This window comes from Hippocampus comes, unplaced genomic scaffold, assembly GCF_001891065.2.
Source record: "Hippocampus comes isolate QL1 unplaced genomic scaffold, H_comes_QL1_v1.1 scaffold150, whole genome shotgun sequence".
In the NCBI taxonomy this organism is placed as follows: Eukaryota; Metazoa; Chordata; class Actinopteri; order Syngnathiformes; family Syngnathidae; genus Hippocampus; species Hippocampus comes.
This window is the reverse complement of record NW_017805496.1, coordinates 1,809,365-1,828,746: the sequence shown is the minus strand read 5'-3', so window position 1 is coordinate 1,828,746 and position 19,382 is coordinate 1,809,365. Positions and strand designations below refer to the sequence as shown.

At 43.5% G+C, this 19,382-nt stretch overlaps 2 protein-coding genes across 3 annotated transcripts in view; both read left to right on the top strand.

Annotated features, from left to right (window-relative positions):
- Positions 1 to 2,286: 2,286 nt before the first annotated feature.
- On the top strand, positions 2,287 to 12,867 carry dync1li2 (dynein, cytoplasmic 1, light intermediate chain 2). Of its 2 annotated transcripts, none has more exons than XM_019876398.1 (13): positions 2,287 to 2,451; positions 3,020 to 3,093; positions 3,727 to 3,843; positions 3,935 to 4,165; positions 6,572 to 6,735; positions 7,717 to 7,810; positions 7,883 to 8,018; positions 8,146 to 8,257; positions 8,355 to 8,414; positions 8,500 to 8,544; positions 8,660 to 8,777; positions 9,356 to 9,484; positions 10,068 to 12,867. In XM_019876398.1, exons 1-13 carry the CDS (start codon positions 2,366 to 2,368, stop codon positions 10,178 to 10,180), a joined length of 1,479 nt encoding a protein of 492 aa, XP_019731957.1. In that variant the 5' UTR covers positions 2,287 to 2,365; the 3' UTR covers positions 10,181 to 12,867. The 2 variants fall into 2 exon arrangements, with proteins under 2 accessions (XP_019731957.1, XP_019731958.1); XM_019876399.1 differs by having other exon boundaries at positions 10,073 to 10,194.
- Positions 12,868 to 13,897: 1,030 nt separating this feature from the next.
- cmtm4 (CKLF-like MARVEL transmembrane domain containing 4) overlaps positions 13,898 to 19,382 on the top strand; it is a 12,331-nt gene continuing 6,846 nt past the window's right edge. The window contains exon 1 of the mRNA XM_019876407.1: positions 13,898 to 14,770. Within this exon, the coding sequence (XP_019731966.1) occupies positions 14,585 to 14,770 (186 nt within the window). The 5' untranslated portion in view covers positions 13,898 to 14,584. The remainder of the gene's footprint in view (positions 14,771 to 19,382) is intronic.

Below are 19,382 nucleotides of genomic sequence, written 5' to 3'. Positions count from 1 at the left end.
TCCGCTGCACAAGTAGCCGACTAATAACGTCTAGTAGTAAGTACATCTGGGGAACAACGAGGATGATAACGAGGCAGCAGTGTAAAATTCGCAAGAAGAAAATATGAAAAATCATCAGGGGTCCCCCCCTAGAGGAGTGTCATCGTCAGATAAATTATGCCTGGGAGGTATCATGCCGGTGAAATCCCAATTGCTGTCCCCGCCCCCCTCTCCGCTGCACAAGTAGCCGACTAATAACGTCTAGTAGTAAGTACATCTGGGGAACAACGAGGATGATAACGAGGCAGCAGTGTAAAATTCGCAAGAAGAAAATATGAAAAATCATCAGGGGTCCCCCCCTAGAGGAGTGTCATCGTCAGATAAATTATGCCTGGGAGGTATCATGCCGGTGAAATCCCAATTGCTGTGTAAACTAACAGTGACAGTGATAATTGCAACATATTTCACATCGCTGGAATGCGCAATGTGTTAGAAGTATAAATCGTGACAAAATATGGGGGCTGTATAAGATAAGGAGGATGTTAGTTGGGGCACGGGGTGATTAAGGAAGGACACGATTGCTTTACAGCAGCAGATTACTTTAAATCTTTGGAAAACTTCTCATTAAATGACAAAAACAACCCTCATAATGTCTGAACTATTTGGCTGCGCCCCCCAGCCCCTCCAAAAAACGGGTTTGGCAAAGATCACGTATGTCCCCGAGTTGAATCAGTTACATGGATCAAATAATTGATTTGACACGGTATAAATGTTTTTGCTAGATTTGTGCACATTTTGCTTTGTTTTCTGTGAAACGTTCCTGGTCGATAAAAAGCAGTCAGGGATTATTTTTAGGGACACAGCGCCCTCTTCTGTAATATACGCAAAACGCATATAGGCAACCACGAAATCTCATAAAAGTGCAGTCATCGTCATTTATTTTAAGCCTTCCATTTTCAGTCATGAGGTTTTGTCTCTTTGCCCCCAAACAGAAACAAACCAGTGTGACTACAATTGCAATGTTGAAAATCCAAACTGTATTATCTGCATAATCTCGTTAGCTTTGGGTCTTGAACTTTTAATTGTGCGGCATGCTGATTTCTGTGTCACAGATGGCGGCACAACGACTCCATTTGTAAGCAAAAGAAAACAAGAAAACAAACTCAATCTAGCATGTTTCCCTTGCTGCAAGCAGAGCTCAGCGGTGACCAATGGGGCAGCGGCAAAGGCCGAGTTTCACATGATGCAAATGTTCTGGAATGCAATTCCCATGAGTTGAGCCACAACCTCTGTCTGTCACTCTGCTCCCACAAAACATGGGAATCAACATGCATATGCGAACATCTTGTACATTCTCAAGGCAAATGTCCACAGTTTTGATCAAGATCTAGACGTCATTCCGAACCGGGGTGCCGTTTGAGTTTATCGGAGGTGCCAAGGGAAATGGTCCACATTCATCTCATTTCTTCAGAAAGTATTCTTCATTAATTAAAAGTATATCTTTGTTCATAGTTCACCACCGTGACAGGCAGAACAATTACAGACTCTTGCAGAGGGTATATGGTGAACCTGTGAACCTATCCATCTGTTGTCATTCATACATCAGAATAAGCCAAGGCTTCATGCCAGAAATGCATTCAATTAAACAGAGTAAGCCAATGCCAAATCCTTGGACCAATATAGGTTGGGGACCACTGATATAGACTTGAGAAAGAATGGACCGATAGCCCTGCAAAAGTGTCAAATTGTAATGGGATTGCTTTGGCATTAAATTTGACTTAATTTGTAGATTTGTCTCAGAGAATATACAATTCACATCAAAGATGTGGTTTACGCTGTTATCCATAGTGGATGTATGAATACGTATGAATGGTCATTTTTTAACCCCCCGATAAATAGCGCCATCTACTGGATCATCATCCCCTAAAATACTCAGAATAACCGCAGATTTTCCCCCTCAATTGAATGCAGTAAACTTCCGTACCGTGGCATTGGCGAACGTAAAATGTCGCCGGCCACATAGCATGATAGCCAGTCATTTTTCCATTTTTTGGAAGACAATTTGTTTTAGTTGATATTGTAACAAACACTTCAACTATATGGCTGAACAAGTCAGTGGAAGGAAACAGATCCAATGAAAAATTCTACGTGTGTTCTAAAAAAATTGTTTTTTTTTTATCTTCCAAAATATTGAAAAATGACTGAGGCAAGGATTATGCTTGTGACGTGCTCCAGTTTATTTGACGCTGCCAACGCCCGCCCGGCACCAGGATATGGCGCGGCGTGGCTGCCGAGGAATGAAACGCACCCTTGGCCGCTTGGACTAGGGCGGTGCTAGTGGTGGCCAAGCAGCAGGGCCTTGCCTTTGTACTCGTATACAGAGAAGATGGCTCCCGTTTTGGAGAAGCAACTGCCGGGCGTAGCCGGGGCAGGCGACAACAACAACGAGGAGGAAGAAGGACTCGACCTTTGGCAAGTTTGGCTGTTGTTTTAGCGGCGTAACCACTGTTAGCTTCTGCAGGGAAAAGTGCCGCCGCCACCACCAACGTCCTGCTTTGTCACAACTGTTTGCTGGGAAGCACCGGCGGCCCGGCTAAAAGGAGCACAAATTGAGGCTGGGCGACTAGTTTGCTAGCGTTCTTGGTCATTATCGAGTGTCTGTCAAAGAGTCTCTAAGATGTGCATTTCCCCTTTATTTTGTAATGAGATGTTTTTTTGAGGGTATGCCAAATCACGGCTAAGCTAACTGCTGTCATATCAATGTAGGGATAGAACAAGCTAACAGGAACCTTCATGCTAACGCCTTCGCCACCTAACAGCATTCGCTGCCTATGTCAGTCAGTCGAGATGACATCATTTCAAGTGTTTGAATGGCAGAGACGGAGAACAGAGTTGAAAAAAAGATATTTCATTACAATGACAGCTATGTTTTGTGTTGCCTTACTTTATTGATGATCTTTCATTGAACCGTTTCTTTAAAAAAAAAAACTTGACTGGATTTTTGCAAATCAGTGTAACCCACTGAACTCCTGTCTCATAGGACCTCAATACTGAGTGATGTGTCGACCCAGTCAAGTTCAAAATTGCCATCAGGAAAAAACATTCTGGTATTTGGTAAGTCTTTATCAAGTGTTCATTGTGGAAGACCGAATCAGCAGCCCTTGTTTTTGTTTGTGGTTGTCAGCACAGAAGGGAGTGGAACATTGTTCAGCATGCCTTTTTTTACTTTGTAGCTGATCTTCCTTTCTTGCAAATAATGAAATACATGATGATGAATACGTATTCAGAGGTGGCCGTGTGTGCACCTATTAAAAGTATAATGTGAACTCTCTTTTAACAACTTACAATTATCGAATTGATCACATTATTTTTCAGAATCCATCGATGACTTTGATACCTTTTTTTAATTTAAAATTGAATGCTCAGAATTTCAACCTCTCAAGAGGAAATGTTTTCTGATTGCTGTCGTCCTCCGTGAAAGTGGACAGGTTATCCTTTTGTTCAATCAAAATAAAACATTTGTTTTTACTCTGGATTACAATGACCAACATTCTCGCCTATTTTCTGACATGTTACGACCCAAACCATGAAGAGAATAACTTTTCATATCCATTTGAAACAACGTCATGTTTTTTAATAAAGTTTTTATTGACTTGACAGTTGCAATGTACTAAAACACATTCTGCCTTGATTGATCTTAAATTCATTTATTAAATCAGTTGAACTGATGGCTAAGGTGTCTTTTAGGGGAGGATGGATCAGGAAAAACGACACTCATGTCCAAGCTTCAAGGGGCTGAACACAACAAGAAAGGAAGAGGACTGGAATATCAATACTTAAATGTCCACGATGAAGACCGGGATGGTGAGTCCGCCTGGGGAAAAAGCGAAATCTGTGCTCCAGTCATGTTAATAGTACTTAGTGTCAACTCACATGGGTTATTCTCCTCTGGCAGACCTTACACGATGTAACGTGTGGATCCTGGACGGAGACCTGTACCACAAAGGCCTGCTCAAGTTTGCCGTTTCCGCTCAGTCGCTGTGTGATTGCCTCGCCATGTTTGTTGCGGATATGTCGCGGCCCTGGACCATCATGGAGTCACTGCAGAAGTGGGCCAGCGTGCTACGTGACCATGTGGACAAACTGAAGATCCCTCCGGAGGACATGAGAGAAATGGAGCTCAAGAGTGAGTAAAGGCTGATGACTTCTGTGGACGTCTTATTAATTTTTTGTGGTCATCTCAGAATCTGGTCGTCATTGCTGATACACGAGCTTTGAAACCAGTGATGGGGCGATTACTTGTCATGCAAACAGTCTGATTTAGATGGAGGTTATTTTGTGTCTCGGTATACATTTGACTTAAATATCGACCAAGCCTGCTATTCAGGTGGACAGCGCTCATTTCTTCCGCCATATTTATATCTCGTTTCGTCTCGTCTTCTGAAGAATGCCAGAGAAAATCGAGAACACACACCTAGCTTGACTGACTACCTGTAAGAGAGCAATTAAAGGAGAGGACTGGATTGAAGTGTGTGTGTGTGTGTGTGTGTGTGTGTGTGTGTGTGTGTGTGTGTGAGAGAGATGACCTATTGTTATGACTGACTGTAAGTCATCTTCAGAAGCCCGTGATCCTCAGCAGTGTGTTTTGGCCTCGGGCGAGTTCAACACTTAATGAATGAGACATGCGCAGATAATGTTCTGCTGTTAAATTTAGACACAATCATGTCTTGCTCATGAAGAGATCTTTTGAGAACAGATGATGCTTTTTGTATGAGTTAGTTCAGCCTGCTTAGTTTTTAAGACTGTGCTTCTCTGCCTTCCGTGTACGTTTCCTCATTTATGAGGGCAGAACAACAAAATGAAAGCTATAATTTAAATATACAGATTTTTTTTTATGGACGAGAAATACAAACTCTCTTTCGCTGTTATCCACTGACTGCCCACTATTGTGTTTAGTCTGTGCATGTTTTGGACATCGCAATAGTAGCTATTACATTTAATGGCTTGAAAAGGTATTGCGTTTCTGCATGATTCATGACAGCGCAACTAGCTCGGTGTCAATGTTGCCTAACAATGCTTTAACTGAGCATGTCTGCATGAGTCCTACAGTTTGTTGCATAATGATTTAAAAAATACTCATGCAATGCGTGTGTACATTATTCTACAATCATAACCAGAAAAAAAGCATGTTTTTTCCAAGTTTTGTGCAACTATCCAATGGAGCTTTGGAAAACGGCACACAAAAAAAAACAATGTGTTGCCATAATTACTGCATGACATGAATATTGGAATATAAATACCTCCAGATTTCTTGGAGGAAGGTAGCCATTTATCTCAGATGTAAGCACACACACACACACACACACACATGCTAAAATATCAGCTGGGTAATAATTTCTCAGCGTGACAGCCTGGACTTGTAGTGAGCCTGAGTCACATTACATTTGAGTGGATGTTTCAGAGGGAGACGTTTGTTGGAGTGGCTCCAATCCAAGAGCTCTTGCAGCCCTCTTGCATCATGGTTCCCTCCCCTCCGACAGTAGTGTCAGCGCTGTTGGGCTGCTGAATTCGGTGTGTGGGCTGGACGCTCGGAAAGTGCGGCTGCTCCATTTTTCGAGCTAAATTGCAGGATCGGTTCAGAAAGTCAAGTGAAAAAGGAAGCAATTAGGAGAGAAGTCATATTTTTTTTTTCTCTCCAGAAAATGTCTTGTCATGTTCTACTCGCATGGGCTAGTTCACCTTTTGAACAAAAACATGAAAGCATCTTATATGATATGAACAAATTGTTTTTTTTGGGGGGGGGGGATTCTGTTGTTTTAATGCACTGTTTAAAAAGAGTTTCTAATATCTGAAAAAGACAAGTGTGTTTTCGTGGAGTATCATTTAAAAAAAATAAAAATTAATCGACCATCTGCACATATAAGCAACATAAACACTTTGCTCTTCTACTTTGGGAATCTCCACAATGGAATTGATCGTTACATTTGGCTTGATTTTCCTTCCCTGGAGTCAAATAAGTCCACGACAAGTTCATCAGTCAATTCATCTTTCTTCCTTTTTCCATTTTATCAAATTGACCAGTTGGTACCAGTAAGACTTCCCTGCAGGATAGAACATTTCCCTCCTTGCTGCCCCACATCTTAAATCCCACGTTTCAAAGTCAAGGAGTTGGCTCCAAAATGCGAGTTAAGCTGATGTCGCAGGCTGTCCCGAGCTACATTCCAAAGCTCCTGAGGAAGTAGGCCAAAGCTTCCTGCATCTAAGCACACGCGCACGCACACACTCGTAGCCAAACGTCTTCAACAGCTGGAGTGGCAAAACAACGATGCCATATTTCTGGGGCTGTTGCTCATAATTGAACGACGTGTCTCGGTCACCGGGAATTGCAGCAGTAAAATTTGCCGTCTTTGAAAAGGTGCACATTCTGCAGCCATTGCCGTCATTTGACCGTTTAAATTGATATTACAAAAATGAGCATTTTGCGGATCGGCATATTAGTTAGCACTGTGCAAATACTGCAAAAGGTCCTGGCAGGGAAGTACAAAAAATAAATAAATAAACATGCCATTTTTCCCCCCTTGTCTTGGTTAAGTGGTGAAAGCGTTCCAGGAGTACGTCGAACCGGAGGAGGCCACTCCTGCCTCCCCACAGAGACGGGCCATGGCGGCAGGCGAAGACGATACTGTTGTGTTACCGCTGGGGGACAACACACTCACGCACAACCTCGGCATTCCAGTGCTAATTGTTTGCACAAAGGTAAGCGATTCCCAAAGTTGCGAATGAAATACCGCGTGTGCGCACAGATTGCCGAGCAATGTGATCGCTTTCGTTTTTAACAGGAGTGCAAACGAGGGAAAAGAATTCCTTTGTGGTATGCTTTTACTCAATTTACAATTGAAATCTTGTTCTTGCTTATGTGCAGCCTCGTATCGCTGCCCGAAAGGATTTTACCAGAAGTTCTACTGGCACATCTTTTACAATCTCTCCGCGTGAAGCCAAAATGAGTCTTTCTTATTCTGGCAACATCTTCCCTTGCTGGATTTTACGGATGGCTTCTTAAACCCTCATGAGCAGTCACTCGCTGAGCAGCGTTCCTCCCCAACGGAGCATTTCCATGCGAGCTTTTACTTGGATGTTGTGCTTTGTGAGAGGCTGGCCTGTGTTCAAAAGCAACTCTTCTTGCTCGGTAAGCCTCGAGGCAAAGACTTGAGTCGAAAGTGCCTTGTAGTCGGCAGGGCTTGGCGTGTCAGCTGGGAACTTTAAAATAGTGAAGATGCCAGTTCTCTTTGCATCGCTGCCTTTTGCTTGAGACCGATTTTTGGACTCTTCATCGAGGGCTCTTTTCCTGATCGTATCGTCATAGCAGTCAATTTAAAAGAGATCACCCATCCGCCCACTTTCCGCGCTGCTTCTGGGCCCCGTGGACTTTTCATGTCAGGGGTGTGAAGTACACTTTAGTTTTACAGTCTTCTTTTTCATTACGAGCACATTTATATAAAACACCCCTAAGCTACAGATGACTTTATATGTCCAAATCTGTCTTAGGGACTGTAGCAATGGCCTCATATGGCGCTATAGTTGCCAAAATGAGCACAAAAAAGGGTTTCTGATATGTGAAATAAAAAGTAATCTCAAAAGAGGGAGATTGACGTTCATTTCCATGGTGAAAGCGTTAATGTCACCACTGTGCTAACTCCCATTTGTCACATTTCTCTTGTCTCTCTGTCAAATCCGCAGTGCGACTCAGTCAGCGTATTGGAGAAGGAGCACGACTACAGAGAAGAGCACTTTGATTTCATCCAGTCCCACATTCGGCGATTTTGCTTACAATGTATCCTTGAGACCTTTTGTCAATGTTGCTTTGACTCCAACTTGCTTTACAGACCTTGACCCAGCTCAACAGATGGAGCTGGCCTCATCTACACCTCAGCCAAAGAGGAAAAAAACCTCGATCTGCTTTACAAGTATATTGTACATAAATTGTATGACTTTCACTTTACCAATCCTGCCCTCGTCGTGGAGAAGGATGCCGTGTTCATGTAAGTGAGGCTCAGCACGCAGCAAAAATTTGTGTTCACCAAATGCGATTCTCGGACACTCGATTACTTTCGGGAGCAGAATTTTAAATACAGTGCACTAAAACCCAACTCTGTTCTATTCTGGTAGTCCATCAGGGTGGGATAACGACAAGAAAATCTGCATTCTGCATGAAAACTTGACAACAGTCAGACCTGAAGATCCATTTGAAGATTTTATCACGAAACCCCCCGTTCGAAAGGTAAAGCTGTTCGTTTCTGCCGGCCAAAGTGGCCGAGTTTTCATATTTTGCGATTCATATACGAGTTTGTAATTTTTCATTTCCATTTTCCTTCTAGCTGGTGCATGACAAAGAGATAAATGCGGAGGATGAGCAGGTATTCCTGATGAAACAACAGGTACGCTTTATGATGTGCGAGGTGGTCTGGCCAATTTTCCTACTTTGCAAAGAATTCACCACAGTTCTGACGTTTTTTTGGACAGTCTTTATTAGCAAAGCAACCAGCCACACCGACAAGAGGAGCTACCGTAAGTGTGGTCAATAGAACTCTCGAAACACTATCCGGCCTCCCGCGACCTTCTTACGACATCACCTCAGCATGTTGTTGGTCTTGACATTGTCATTCTGATTTCTGTGTGGCAGGAATCTCCAGGACGGACAGCGTCAGGTTCTCCGAGACCTGCGGGACGTGCCGGCCAGCCCACTTTGGGCAGTGGTTCCCCGATGGCTGCCGTCAAAAAGCCCGATGCCAATATGAAAGGTAAAAAAAATCAAGACCCTTGTCAAGTTTCTCACATTGATGTGACCGCTTTTGACAGCGTTTCAGGCGCCAGCGAAAACATGCGGATCATTTTTGTCATTCCAATACTGCCCCCAAGAGGTGGTTCATAAAACCATGTTGACCTCACACATTCACTGCCAGCCATTTTCAAACCCTACCATTTGAAAAAAAGAATATATATATATATATATATATATATATATATATATATATAAAATGACATAGCTGGAATCATACGCCTGCATTTAAAAAAAAAAAAACGTTGGCATTGAATGACTTTTTAAGCACATCCTGTACCATCCACCATTGGAAAAACATGTTTCTTGTTTTTCTTTATCACTAAATACAGCAACTAGGAAGAACATACCAATATTTGGTCAAGTTGGATTGACTAAGTTCAACTGGAGTTTAATTTAATTGTAGTCTTGTTCGAGACAAGCGGCAGCAATTCTGGAAAATTTGTCAAAGACCAACCACAGCTCAGTATTGGGTCATGTTTGAAGTCAAGGGTAGGTCATTCATCTTGGCATACAAGTCACTTGCATATTTTCCCACAGCGGGAGCTGCCACTGAGGGCGTATTGGCCAACTTCTTCAACAGCCTGTTGAGTAAAAAGACGGGATCCCCGGGAAGCCCTGGAAGCGGCGCTGTTGGAGCCGGCGTGCAAGGCTCTGCCAAAAAAACAGGTACGAACACATTTTGCCACCCTTTCCGTGTGTGTGTGTGTGTGTGTGTGTGTGTGTGTGTGTGTGTGTGTGTGTGTGTGTGTGTGTGTGTGTGAGCGAGCGAGCGAGCAAACTCCGCATTTGCCGCGTGAAGTTTTAGCTCCACGGCAAAAAAAGAGATTTGTGAAAGGGATCTGTGCTGAGCTTCTGAGATGGGAAGAAACGTGTGACAGGCTTGTATGAACCAAATCTCTATTCTCACGAATGTAACGTTTTGCTTTACAATCCACCACTACATTGTAAGTTGCTCAACTAACCGTTATGTGATAGTATTTTTTTTTTTTTGCCTGCTGTGTGCGTCATCACCCCGACGCCAGTATAATGTGCCTCTTTTTCCAGATTTAAGGCGAATGCACGTGCACGGTGCCTTTTTGCTTGATCCTTCATTTTGCATGTCTTAACTGTGGCAGCAAGCCGACAACCTTTTCAGCATGGAATAGCGTCACCTTCCAAGCTCCGTTCATCCGCTTGCTTTATATGAGCGCGCACAGAAGCTACAGGAGATTACTTTTTTTTTTCCTTTTGTCTCCCTTTCTGTTCCAAGGGCAGAAGCCGGGTTTGACTGACGTCCAGGCCGAGTTGGACCGAATGAGCCGCAAACAGGACCCCCTGGTTTCATCCACCAACATACCGCCGCAGACTGAGAACGAAGCGTGAAGCCCACAAAAAAAGGAAAAAAAAAAGAGCTGCATTGTTCACCGCGTAAATAATGGAAATTCAAGTATACATGTGAGCATAAACGATTGACCAAATCCCCAATGTCTTTGTCAGAACACAGGGCAGGTTTCACCAAAACCTATTTGGGACACTGTAAGATGTTTTGGAGGGAGGGGGAGAGAGAGAGAGAGAGAGAGAGAGAGAGAGAGAGAGAGAGAGAGAGAGAGAGAGAGAGAGAGAGAGAGATGATTAAGAAGATCCTAATAAGATGCTTGTGCGGAAGTCTTAGTCCTCTCCACTTTCAGTGTTATCCACCAAGGTTGTCTGTGGAGAAGTGTATTGAAATGTGCGCACCCACGTCGGCGGCAAGCCCGGGACACTGGGTTGCTGGCCTCCCAGTCGCTCAGATATATTTAAAAAGGAAAAGGAAAGAAAAAAAAACACTCCTGAGTGGTTTGAAGAGTGGAAACACACTGGCCCTCGGCTCAGCTTGTCTCATCGAAAGAATTGGCTTGAAATTGAAACGTTATTTAAACTCTTGGTTGTAATTGTCTTGGAGCTGAATTCAGATGTTTGCGAACAAAACGTTGGGCTTATGCCAATGTATTTATTCAAAGTTCCTTTTTTTTGTGCGTGTGTGCGTACACGCACCGTTTCAGGAAACAATCTATACACAACATGCTCCAATGCCATTGACAGCATGAAAGAAACGGGACAAAGTCTAGACAGCTGATCGTATCATCTCGAAGGATTCTGTAAATAAGTGCCAGGAAAAATCTCTTCAGGTTTTGTTTTGTGTATATACAATTCTTGTTCCAAGTCCTGGCCCCTGCCTCTTGACTAACTAAAGCTGGCACTTGACAAGGCTTTGAGGCTCCGCCGGAATATTTCCTTTCGCTACAGGTGTGTATATTTGGGAAAGGGGGGTTGGGCAGCATCTTTCCTACTATTACTCCCAAAAGTGCCTGGCACACGAGCCGCTCCTGCTACAATAGTCGCTTTTCCACAGGAGAGCAAATGCACTTGTAGCACCGTTGGTTTTGAAAGGTTTCAGTCCATTTCGTGTCATCCAAATAATTTATTGACGTTTTTGTTCATGTACATCAAGCCTGTGGTTGCTGGTGTTTTGTTTTGTTTGTTTTTTTTAGGGTGGGGAGAGAAGCCCTTTTGTGGCCTCATCTCAAAATAAAAGATCGCACACCTTCGTTGAAATTGAAAGATTGAACTTTCATGTACCCCAGAATCCCAAAACCACGAGTTAGTTGCTTTCCATGTTGTTTGTATCGCCCCCCGTAAAAACATTCCGTTTCTACATCAGGATGAGAGGAATCACCTTCGCTATTGGAAACTGGTTTGTCCTGTCAGACCTTTTTTGTTTGGTATCCTCTCCAGTGCCCTAAAATGACCTTTGCCCTCAAACGACACCCCACCTTCATAGCGTCACTCTCGTGCTAACTGTATTGTACTTTATCAAACACTCTAACATTTCTTTGTTTAATGACACCCCCCCCGCCCTGCCACAGTCGCTTTCACACAAGATGTGGTAAATGCGTAGGAGGTGGCTGCTTGTTTAGAAAAGACGAGCAGAAAAAGTGCCGAGGCGCAATGGACCCCATTGTTCACTAATTTACGCCGAGTTGGATTTGTAGTCGCCCGTAACATCTTTCTCTCCCTTTCCACAAACTATTGAAAATGCGAGGAACCCTGCTTTAAATCACTCTGGTTTCAGGAAGACCACCATGGTGTCTTTGATACGAACTGCACACTGTTTCCTCTCGATCAAAAATGAGGGCTGTTTTTTGTTTGTTTGTGAGCGGGTGGCGTACGCAGTAGATGAAGCACACCTCCGCGACCACCAGGATCCGAACATGTTGAAAGAAGCACTTTTCCTCGGACTCCTGAATCACTTTTCCATTCGCAACAGTTAAAAACACAGAATGCATCCTTTCTGCCTTGCCTTTTTGTGCTAGTTACTGCTGAGCCGACACCATAAAATAGCGTATTTCTCTGCATTTGCTGCTTCTGTACTGAAAGGTACAAACAACCCTGCCTGTGGTTCACCGTTGAATCCCGATATTTGATTTTTTTTTTCTTTCGAAATTGTGCAATGAGCATTTTGGGACATCCGGAAGATGGACCCAAATGGATATCCATTGTCATTTTTGCCCAAGTCTCCTTTTGTTGTTGTTTTTTTTTTTTAGACTGTTTCTGCCCATTTGACATTTTCTATTCACTATCAACTGTCACTCCAAGCTGATTGATTTAACCTGTTTGGTCACACTTGTTAGAACTGTAAATTGGGTAAAAGGAATGAAGCGCTCTCTCCTGCTGCCTGGTTCCATAATTGCATGTCTTTTTTGTTTTTGAGTAATGAGCTGAACGCAACTTTTGTACTCTGGCCTCAGTTGAAGTCAACTGTTGCTTGACAACTTCAATGAATTGCCTTTGACCACTAATGGCGGTCCTCCTCTTTCGGAGAAGACAAGCTTCTGCTATCAGTCCTTTTTGTATTCAGGATATCAAGATATAAGCACTCAAATGGCCGCTTTTTGTGTACTGAATTAATTCAGAATTTGATTGTATGACTTTAACACAACGCTGTAGCCTCTACGCTGCCATGTGGATTCTAGCTTCTTGTGCTGACAAAGATAAGGAAAACCTAAGGCTTCAATAAAACATGAATCCAAGTGTGGTGTTTTATCGTGATTGGTGGACTGGTTTTACTTTGTGAGGTTACCCTATCAACAGGTGTGTGTTTCGAAGATAACAAACTACACGATGTTTGTTTTAGGGTTTTCTTTTTGATTGAAAAGAATGACAGTCTTGGCGAACCCAACCAGAACAAGCCTAAAGAAAAACCTTTTTTTTTTTTTTAAATTACATAAACTCTTACTAAGTCATTCCTGAATACATTGTAAGATAATTGGTACATGGGGTGGACCTGTTTAGAATAAGGTCCATTAACTTTCATCAGTTGTGTAGGTAGCCTCTGTGACATAGTGTACCTCCAGTCCAAGATCCTCGGGTGGGGGTGACCAACTACGGTCCTCGGGGGCCCTTCAGCATGTTTTAGATGTTTCACTCACCCAAAACACCGGATTGAAATGATCAGGATCGTTATTAGAGCTTGCTAATGAGCTGATCATTTGAATCAGTGAGTTGCAGGAGGCAAACATCTAAAACACCCAGGACAGCGGGCCTCGAGGACTGCAGTTTGACCTCTTACGGGGTCAAATTAATTTCCATCATGGATCACATCAGGTTTCACTTTGGAGGGCTGTTGTGATTGAAAGTCGTTGTACACATATTTCTTCCTGCATTGTATTTTTATATCGGAGTATCTGGTATATTTTAAGAAACACATTGCATTTGAAACATGGCGTCACAATTTGCGTGAGTGGGTCAATAAATAAATAAATAAATAAATAAATGTGCCGGGCCCAATCTGGTCCCCAGGCCTTCAGCTCCATTCTTAGGGCGTTCCTTTTGACCTTGTGATACCACACAAAACCATCGGATGGCAGTAAATGCTAAATACAAAACAATTTTAATACAGTACAATACCGGCCAAAAAGACTGCCAGTGTAATATCAAATCTTAACTTCTCTACGAGAAATCACAAAATATATGAAACCAATGTAAGAATACCCCCCGTTAATGTAGTCACACGAATATCAGGCATTGTACTGTAATTCTACCCCGGAGACAAAGATGATTTTTCCAGGCCTTCACTCGATGGGAGTCGTTCTACGTCAACTATGAAGGCATCAATTGGAAAGAGAGAAAGAAGAGAGCTGTCGGTTTCCATTTCCCGACTGGCCAAAATTCGCTTTCGCAGACTTGCTTGGAAGAACTCGAAACTGGCGGAGAGTTTTTCTGCAGTTTGTGGGGGGCGGAGACATGGCTGCCCCACATCCCCCGGGAGCTTAGCCTCTTGGAGCCGCCTCGGTGCGGGTTGCCGCTACTCGGACAGCGCCAGCTCACAATAGACTTCTCGCTCGGTCCCGATGGCTTCGTGTTATTATTTGCTCGCAGTGAGGGCTCTCTCTTCCCGGTAGGCGTGTTTTTTTCTGTGTGTTGCGGTACTCAGCGGAATCATTTGCGGTGATGTGACTGTGGAAAACAAGTGACCCGCCTAATAGAGTTCCAAGTGCCTCCGTGGGAGCGAAGCGACAAGCAGGAAACAGCCCGAGGTGTCGACCTCCTTACCCCCGTGAACCCTCGATCGCGTCACGGCGGAGCTGCTGTGAGAAGTGGACCCTTCTGTTCGGTTTCTCTCTCTCGCTCTTTCTGTCGCCATGGAACAAGTTGGGCTCTTGGGCGCATAGAGACAACCTGGCGCGGTTTTAAAGATTTTTTTTTTTCGTGGTCATTACAAGCTCTTGGGCACCGCGAGGAACCACCATGAGGAACACAGAGGAGGCGGAGGGCTTGGACGGCGAGGCCTCCAACACATCCATGATCTCTGGGGCTAGCAGCCCCTACCAGCCCACCACCGAGCCAGTCCACGCGAGGAGTGTTTTGGGGGGCATTCGGTGCGATGTGGACTATCTCAAGTCTTACTTTGGCATTTTAAAGGCGGTCGAAGTGGTAAGTTGTCTTTTCGTGTTTGGTGGACAACGCAAGTACTCCCACAAAGTGGTCCTAATGAATAATGACGTACCATTTGTCCACAAATTAGCCACTAACATATGGCGGCCGTGGAATTAAACAGAACAGTCGGCGTTCAAGTAATGGATTAAGTCCTTCTGTGTAGTCCTAATAGTGATTTGTGCTTTAAATCCATTACACATACTGTAAAATGCGTATGTATAATTCCTTGTCGTTTTAACGTTTTTCCAATATTGCCTCCTCGAAAATGTTATTTCAGTATGCACCTGTCTGACCGTGGTACTCCACTGTGCATGTCTTTAATCAAAATTTACACGAATGATAGAAAAGATGCTTATTTGGCGACGAGTTAGTTGGTGTATCCTTGAAAAGTACAGTACAGTACTCCCTGAAACTTGTGCACATACAAACAGTTTGAGGAAACCAACGCTCAGGTGAGACAACAAGGTGAGAAGTGAAGACATTTGGTAGAAAACACCATCAAATTTTGTCCATTTGACTTGTGCACCAATGTTGTGTTGTTTTTGGTGCAAGTAGTCAGAATCAAGAGCGGAACCCTCTCACCTGTGACAATTACATTACAGAAGTGGGCTTCTATTTAAGCTAATTCCACTTTAGTGAGAAGGTCCTTTTTTTTTGTTCCAGCATGATTGTGTCCTACTCACATACACAAGCGTGCTCGGTGGCGAGTTAGGTGTGGAAGAACTTTAGAGCCCCGACCTCAACCCCAACAGATTTCTTTGGGATGAACTAGGAAATGGGGTCTTCACTTAAAAAGTGGACAGAAAATGACAAGACTCAAAAAAGTGGGACTCCATTTTCTCTTCCATTTTCATTTAGTATGATTTTTACACTTAAATGGGCAAACTGTGAGTCTTGTGGAATCTTAAGTTTAGCCAACACACAACCATCTCAACAAAGATGTTTACAATTAAGCGCAGGCCATGGAAGTGTTTTCTGTGCTCTCATTACAAGTATTCTATCTCAATGATTAGCTCTTCTGCTTTGATACAAACTTTTCCGTTTAAGCTCGACATAAAGTACGTCTCCTTCACAAACAAAGACAGTTGAATTCCATCCAAGTTTGCATTTGGTATGTTCGTGGAAGCCGACAAGTCTTACCGCCAGATGGTTTTTCTTCCTTAGCCGGCAGTTTTACTGCTTCATACTGTAAATGATTTTACCCTGACCCAAATGGGATCATGTAATTATCTTTTGTGCCCGATGTAGGTCAGAATAAACAAAATGGAGGACAATTTGTGAATGAGCACGTCATTCTATGAACTCAGCTGCGAAGAGGTTTTTGGAGTATGAGTATCGTAAACTCGATGCAGCAAGTCAACCTTGCACGGATGGTCACGGCAGCTTTTGGTGTACCTGTACTGTACAGACGGACCATCCAGCACCCAACCCCCCCTTCTGAGCACCTCCTTGTGTCACATGAAACCTGACCGTGTTTTGTCCTCAACAAAGCCCAACCGATATTCAGTCCGTTCCCCATTCACCGTTGGGAATTTCATTCGACAAATCATTCTGCTTCCCAGCACCTTTGCAAACTATTGTGTTCCTGAAATATCACGCCGAGGTGCTCCAGATGTAATGAACTTTCCAGATGCTCCCAAATGTCTGTGAGCACTTCCTGCTTAGAGAGACACTGCGGTCGGTTCTGGTTGAAATGTTACTTATTCAGCTCTGGGAGGGAGAAATAAAGAATGTTGTGCGCGCATGTGGCGAGAAATGCCATGCCATGGAGTGCGTATTCACCTTATCCTCTGTGGTGAAATATAACCTGCATTTGGGCTAGCTATGTTTTCCAAGCACACAGACTGCGGGTTGCTGTTCAAGCATTCCCACATTGCCATTTTTTAATTTTATTTATTTAGTTTTTTGCCCACACACAGTAAGTGCTGCAGTCTTTGCGGTAATTGTGCTTTCTTCGCACAAAAGATTGGAGCTAAAATAATCGTGAGAATGATCATCCGGACATAAAAGGAGTGAGCAAGTGGTGCTGTGCGATTCTGGATTTGCACAGACTGCGTTGGGGTGAAGATGGACATCTAATCGTTACTTAGGAGATGATCCAATATGGAGCTTTGCGGCCCCTCCTTGTCCTCCTCCTGTTTGGCAGCTCGACACTTGATAGCTGCCGCACGGGGACTTTAGGGAAAGTCATGCTTTTTCTCTCATAGTTATGACATCATCACTCAGCATTTGCAGCCTTGCACTCTCTTTTAGATGAAACCCCTTTTGGTTGTGTCACAGAGAAAACAAAACTGCATCCAACTGCGCGCTTTGATAAGCCGTGGTTGCGCCACTTCTTGAGAGAGATGGCATTCTTACCCCCAGCCAAGCCAGTTTGGTTGTTTTCTGTGTTGCTTTGTCCGACAGTGAAAGGGCTGTGGCTCTGTAGCATTACCAGACGAACAAGCAAACGGAGTTTCGTGTGAAATCCCCTTGTAACATTGTGCAAACAGGATTCTTTGACAATCAATTTGAGAGAAGGTTAGCGCTCCAAAGATGGCTCTTCTTGAGTGTAAAAATAAATATTAGGAGTATTTATTGTACCGCATGTTCTTGGAATTTTGAATTTACTGCAGTTGGATCAGCTAAAATAGGGTTGGGTAATTTGGGGATTTTTTTTTTTTTTAATTCAAACCACATACGCATGCATAGTTACTGCTTAATCTTTAATTCAAGTTTAAAACATAAGGTCATCGTGCTACAATGGCAGACTTGGACGGGCCGGGATTTTGCATCGGTGTTTTTCTTGGTTTTGTTGAGTCTCTGGGATTTGGACTCCATTTCACCCAGTCAGAAAAGCGCATGCGGTTTTGCCGGGCCTTCGATGGCAGAAGAACGCCTAAATAGCGGAATTCCTTTCATTCTGTGGTTTGTTGACGACTTGGCTGGCGGAAAACATCCACACTGGCTGCCAGGAGTGGACTCGTCAGAGGGGTTCATGGCCTCGGCTCGACTCATAGGACAAACGCTTCATCATCAAGACAGCCCACCGTTTTGCTGCAAACGTTCACAAATGGAGAAAGTTGGAGCACACACTGACTCTTTGATAACATTGTTTGACTGCTTGCTTGGTTGGTTTGAATGCATTACATACACACGAGGGCTGAAACGAATCCTCGAATAATTCTGGCACCTCCTTTCAAAAGAAAGGTTGATGCATTTCTTCCGCCTATTTACACGTGTACACTGTCAGAAAGGAGTGGTGAAGCTAATTCGCAGCAATAATAGTTCACGCGACGCATAACAGTCACACACTGCCAACGCAGTGAGGTCAACTTCAAAATAATCCTTACCTTAGCCAAATAATATGTGGACAGCCAGCCTCGCATCGCTATTTCTTTGAAGTAGTTCCATGCAGCGTGTCGCGGTGTAGCGGCTGATTTGACACGTCTTCCGGACTCTGTTTTGTCCGTCGCAAACTGTTGCTACCGATGTCAACAACACAACATCGTCCTGAAATAATGTTCAATCGCAAATTAAGGGTGCTAAGAAACACTTCATTATGCTGAAGCTGTATTGTACGGCGCCTGTTGCCAGCGTTTCGTGGCGGCATTAGCAGCTAGCAGCGCCTGCGCCTAGCGAGACCCGCCGAAGTACTTTTCAGAGGCAGTTTAATAGACGTAATTTACTCTGCACACGTTGATGAGAGCCTGAGACAGTTGCCGTTCCTACTGATCACTTTTCAACAAACCAGGCCTCCTTGAGTGTGTTGGTTTAGCGGGCAAAATTGCTGTTGTACCTCTGACGTCAATTTGTCTCATCGACCAAAAAGTACGGGGAGAGATTTGTTCGAATATGGAAATCACATCTGTAAATGACAATTGATTTATTAAATATACATGAACATTTATGGTTTCAAAAATGGTACATATTAACTTTTAAAAATGCACTGTTAGTTGATTGAGTCGATAAAATTTGTTTTAAAAAAATTGAGAGTTTTGTCGAAAATCTCAGTAATGTTTCGAGAGAGGATGTTTCCCTCTTCTGTAATTATATCCAACCAAATTTTTTTTTGATTCAGTAAAATTTTTAGTGTTTGATAGCTGCCGCACTAATGCAAGCAGATAGAAGATGTAAGATGATGCTTACCGGTCGTTTGATAGCAAGACCATATATAGCCTCCTGAGGCCCTGTGCAAATATGGCCTTGATATGAAATATAATGGTCAATAATCAGCCAGTTAGTACCTGTGCAAACATGGTTAGCCAATGAGAATGGGTGCATACGTGAGAAATGTGTAACTCACTGGTCACCAACCGGTTTGGAACAGAGCTTCTTCTTGCTTACTGATTAATGCAAAGCTCTGCCAGTGTGTTGCGCATATCTGAAAGTGACAAAGTTGCTGAAATGATTTGGTGGTCAATCATTTCCTCGTTGTCGCACCTGTTCGCTTTTCTCCATGAACACGATGGCTTGGTCACGCGCGACAATGCCGACCTTTGACTTTGACTTTTTGTTTGTTTGATTTTGAATATTGTCATGATCAAAGTTATACGGATGCAAGTGTGATTTTAAAAAGAACCCCCCCCCCCCCCAAAAATGGAACCCACTCTTCCTTTAGGGGGGTCTT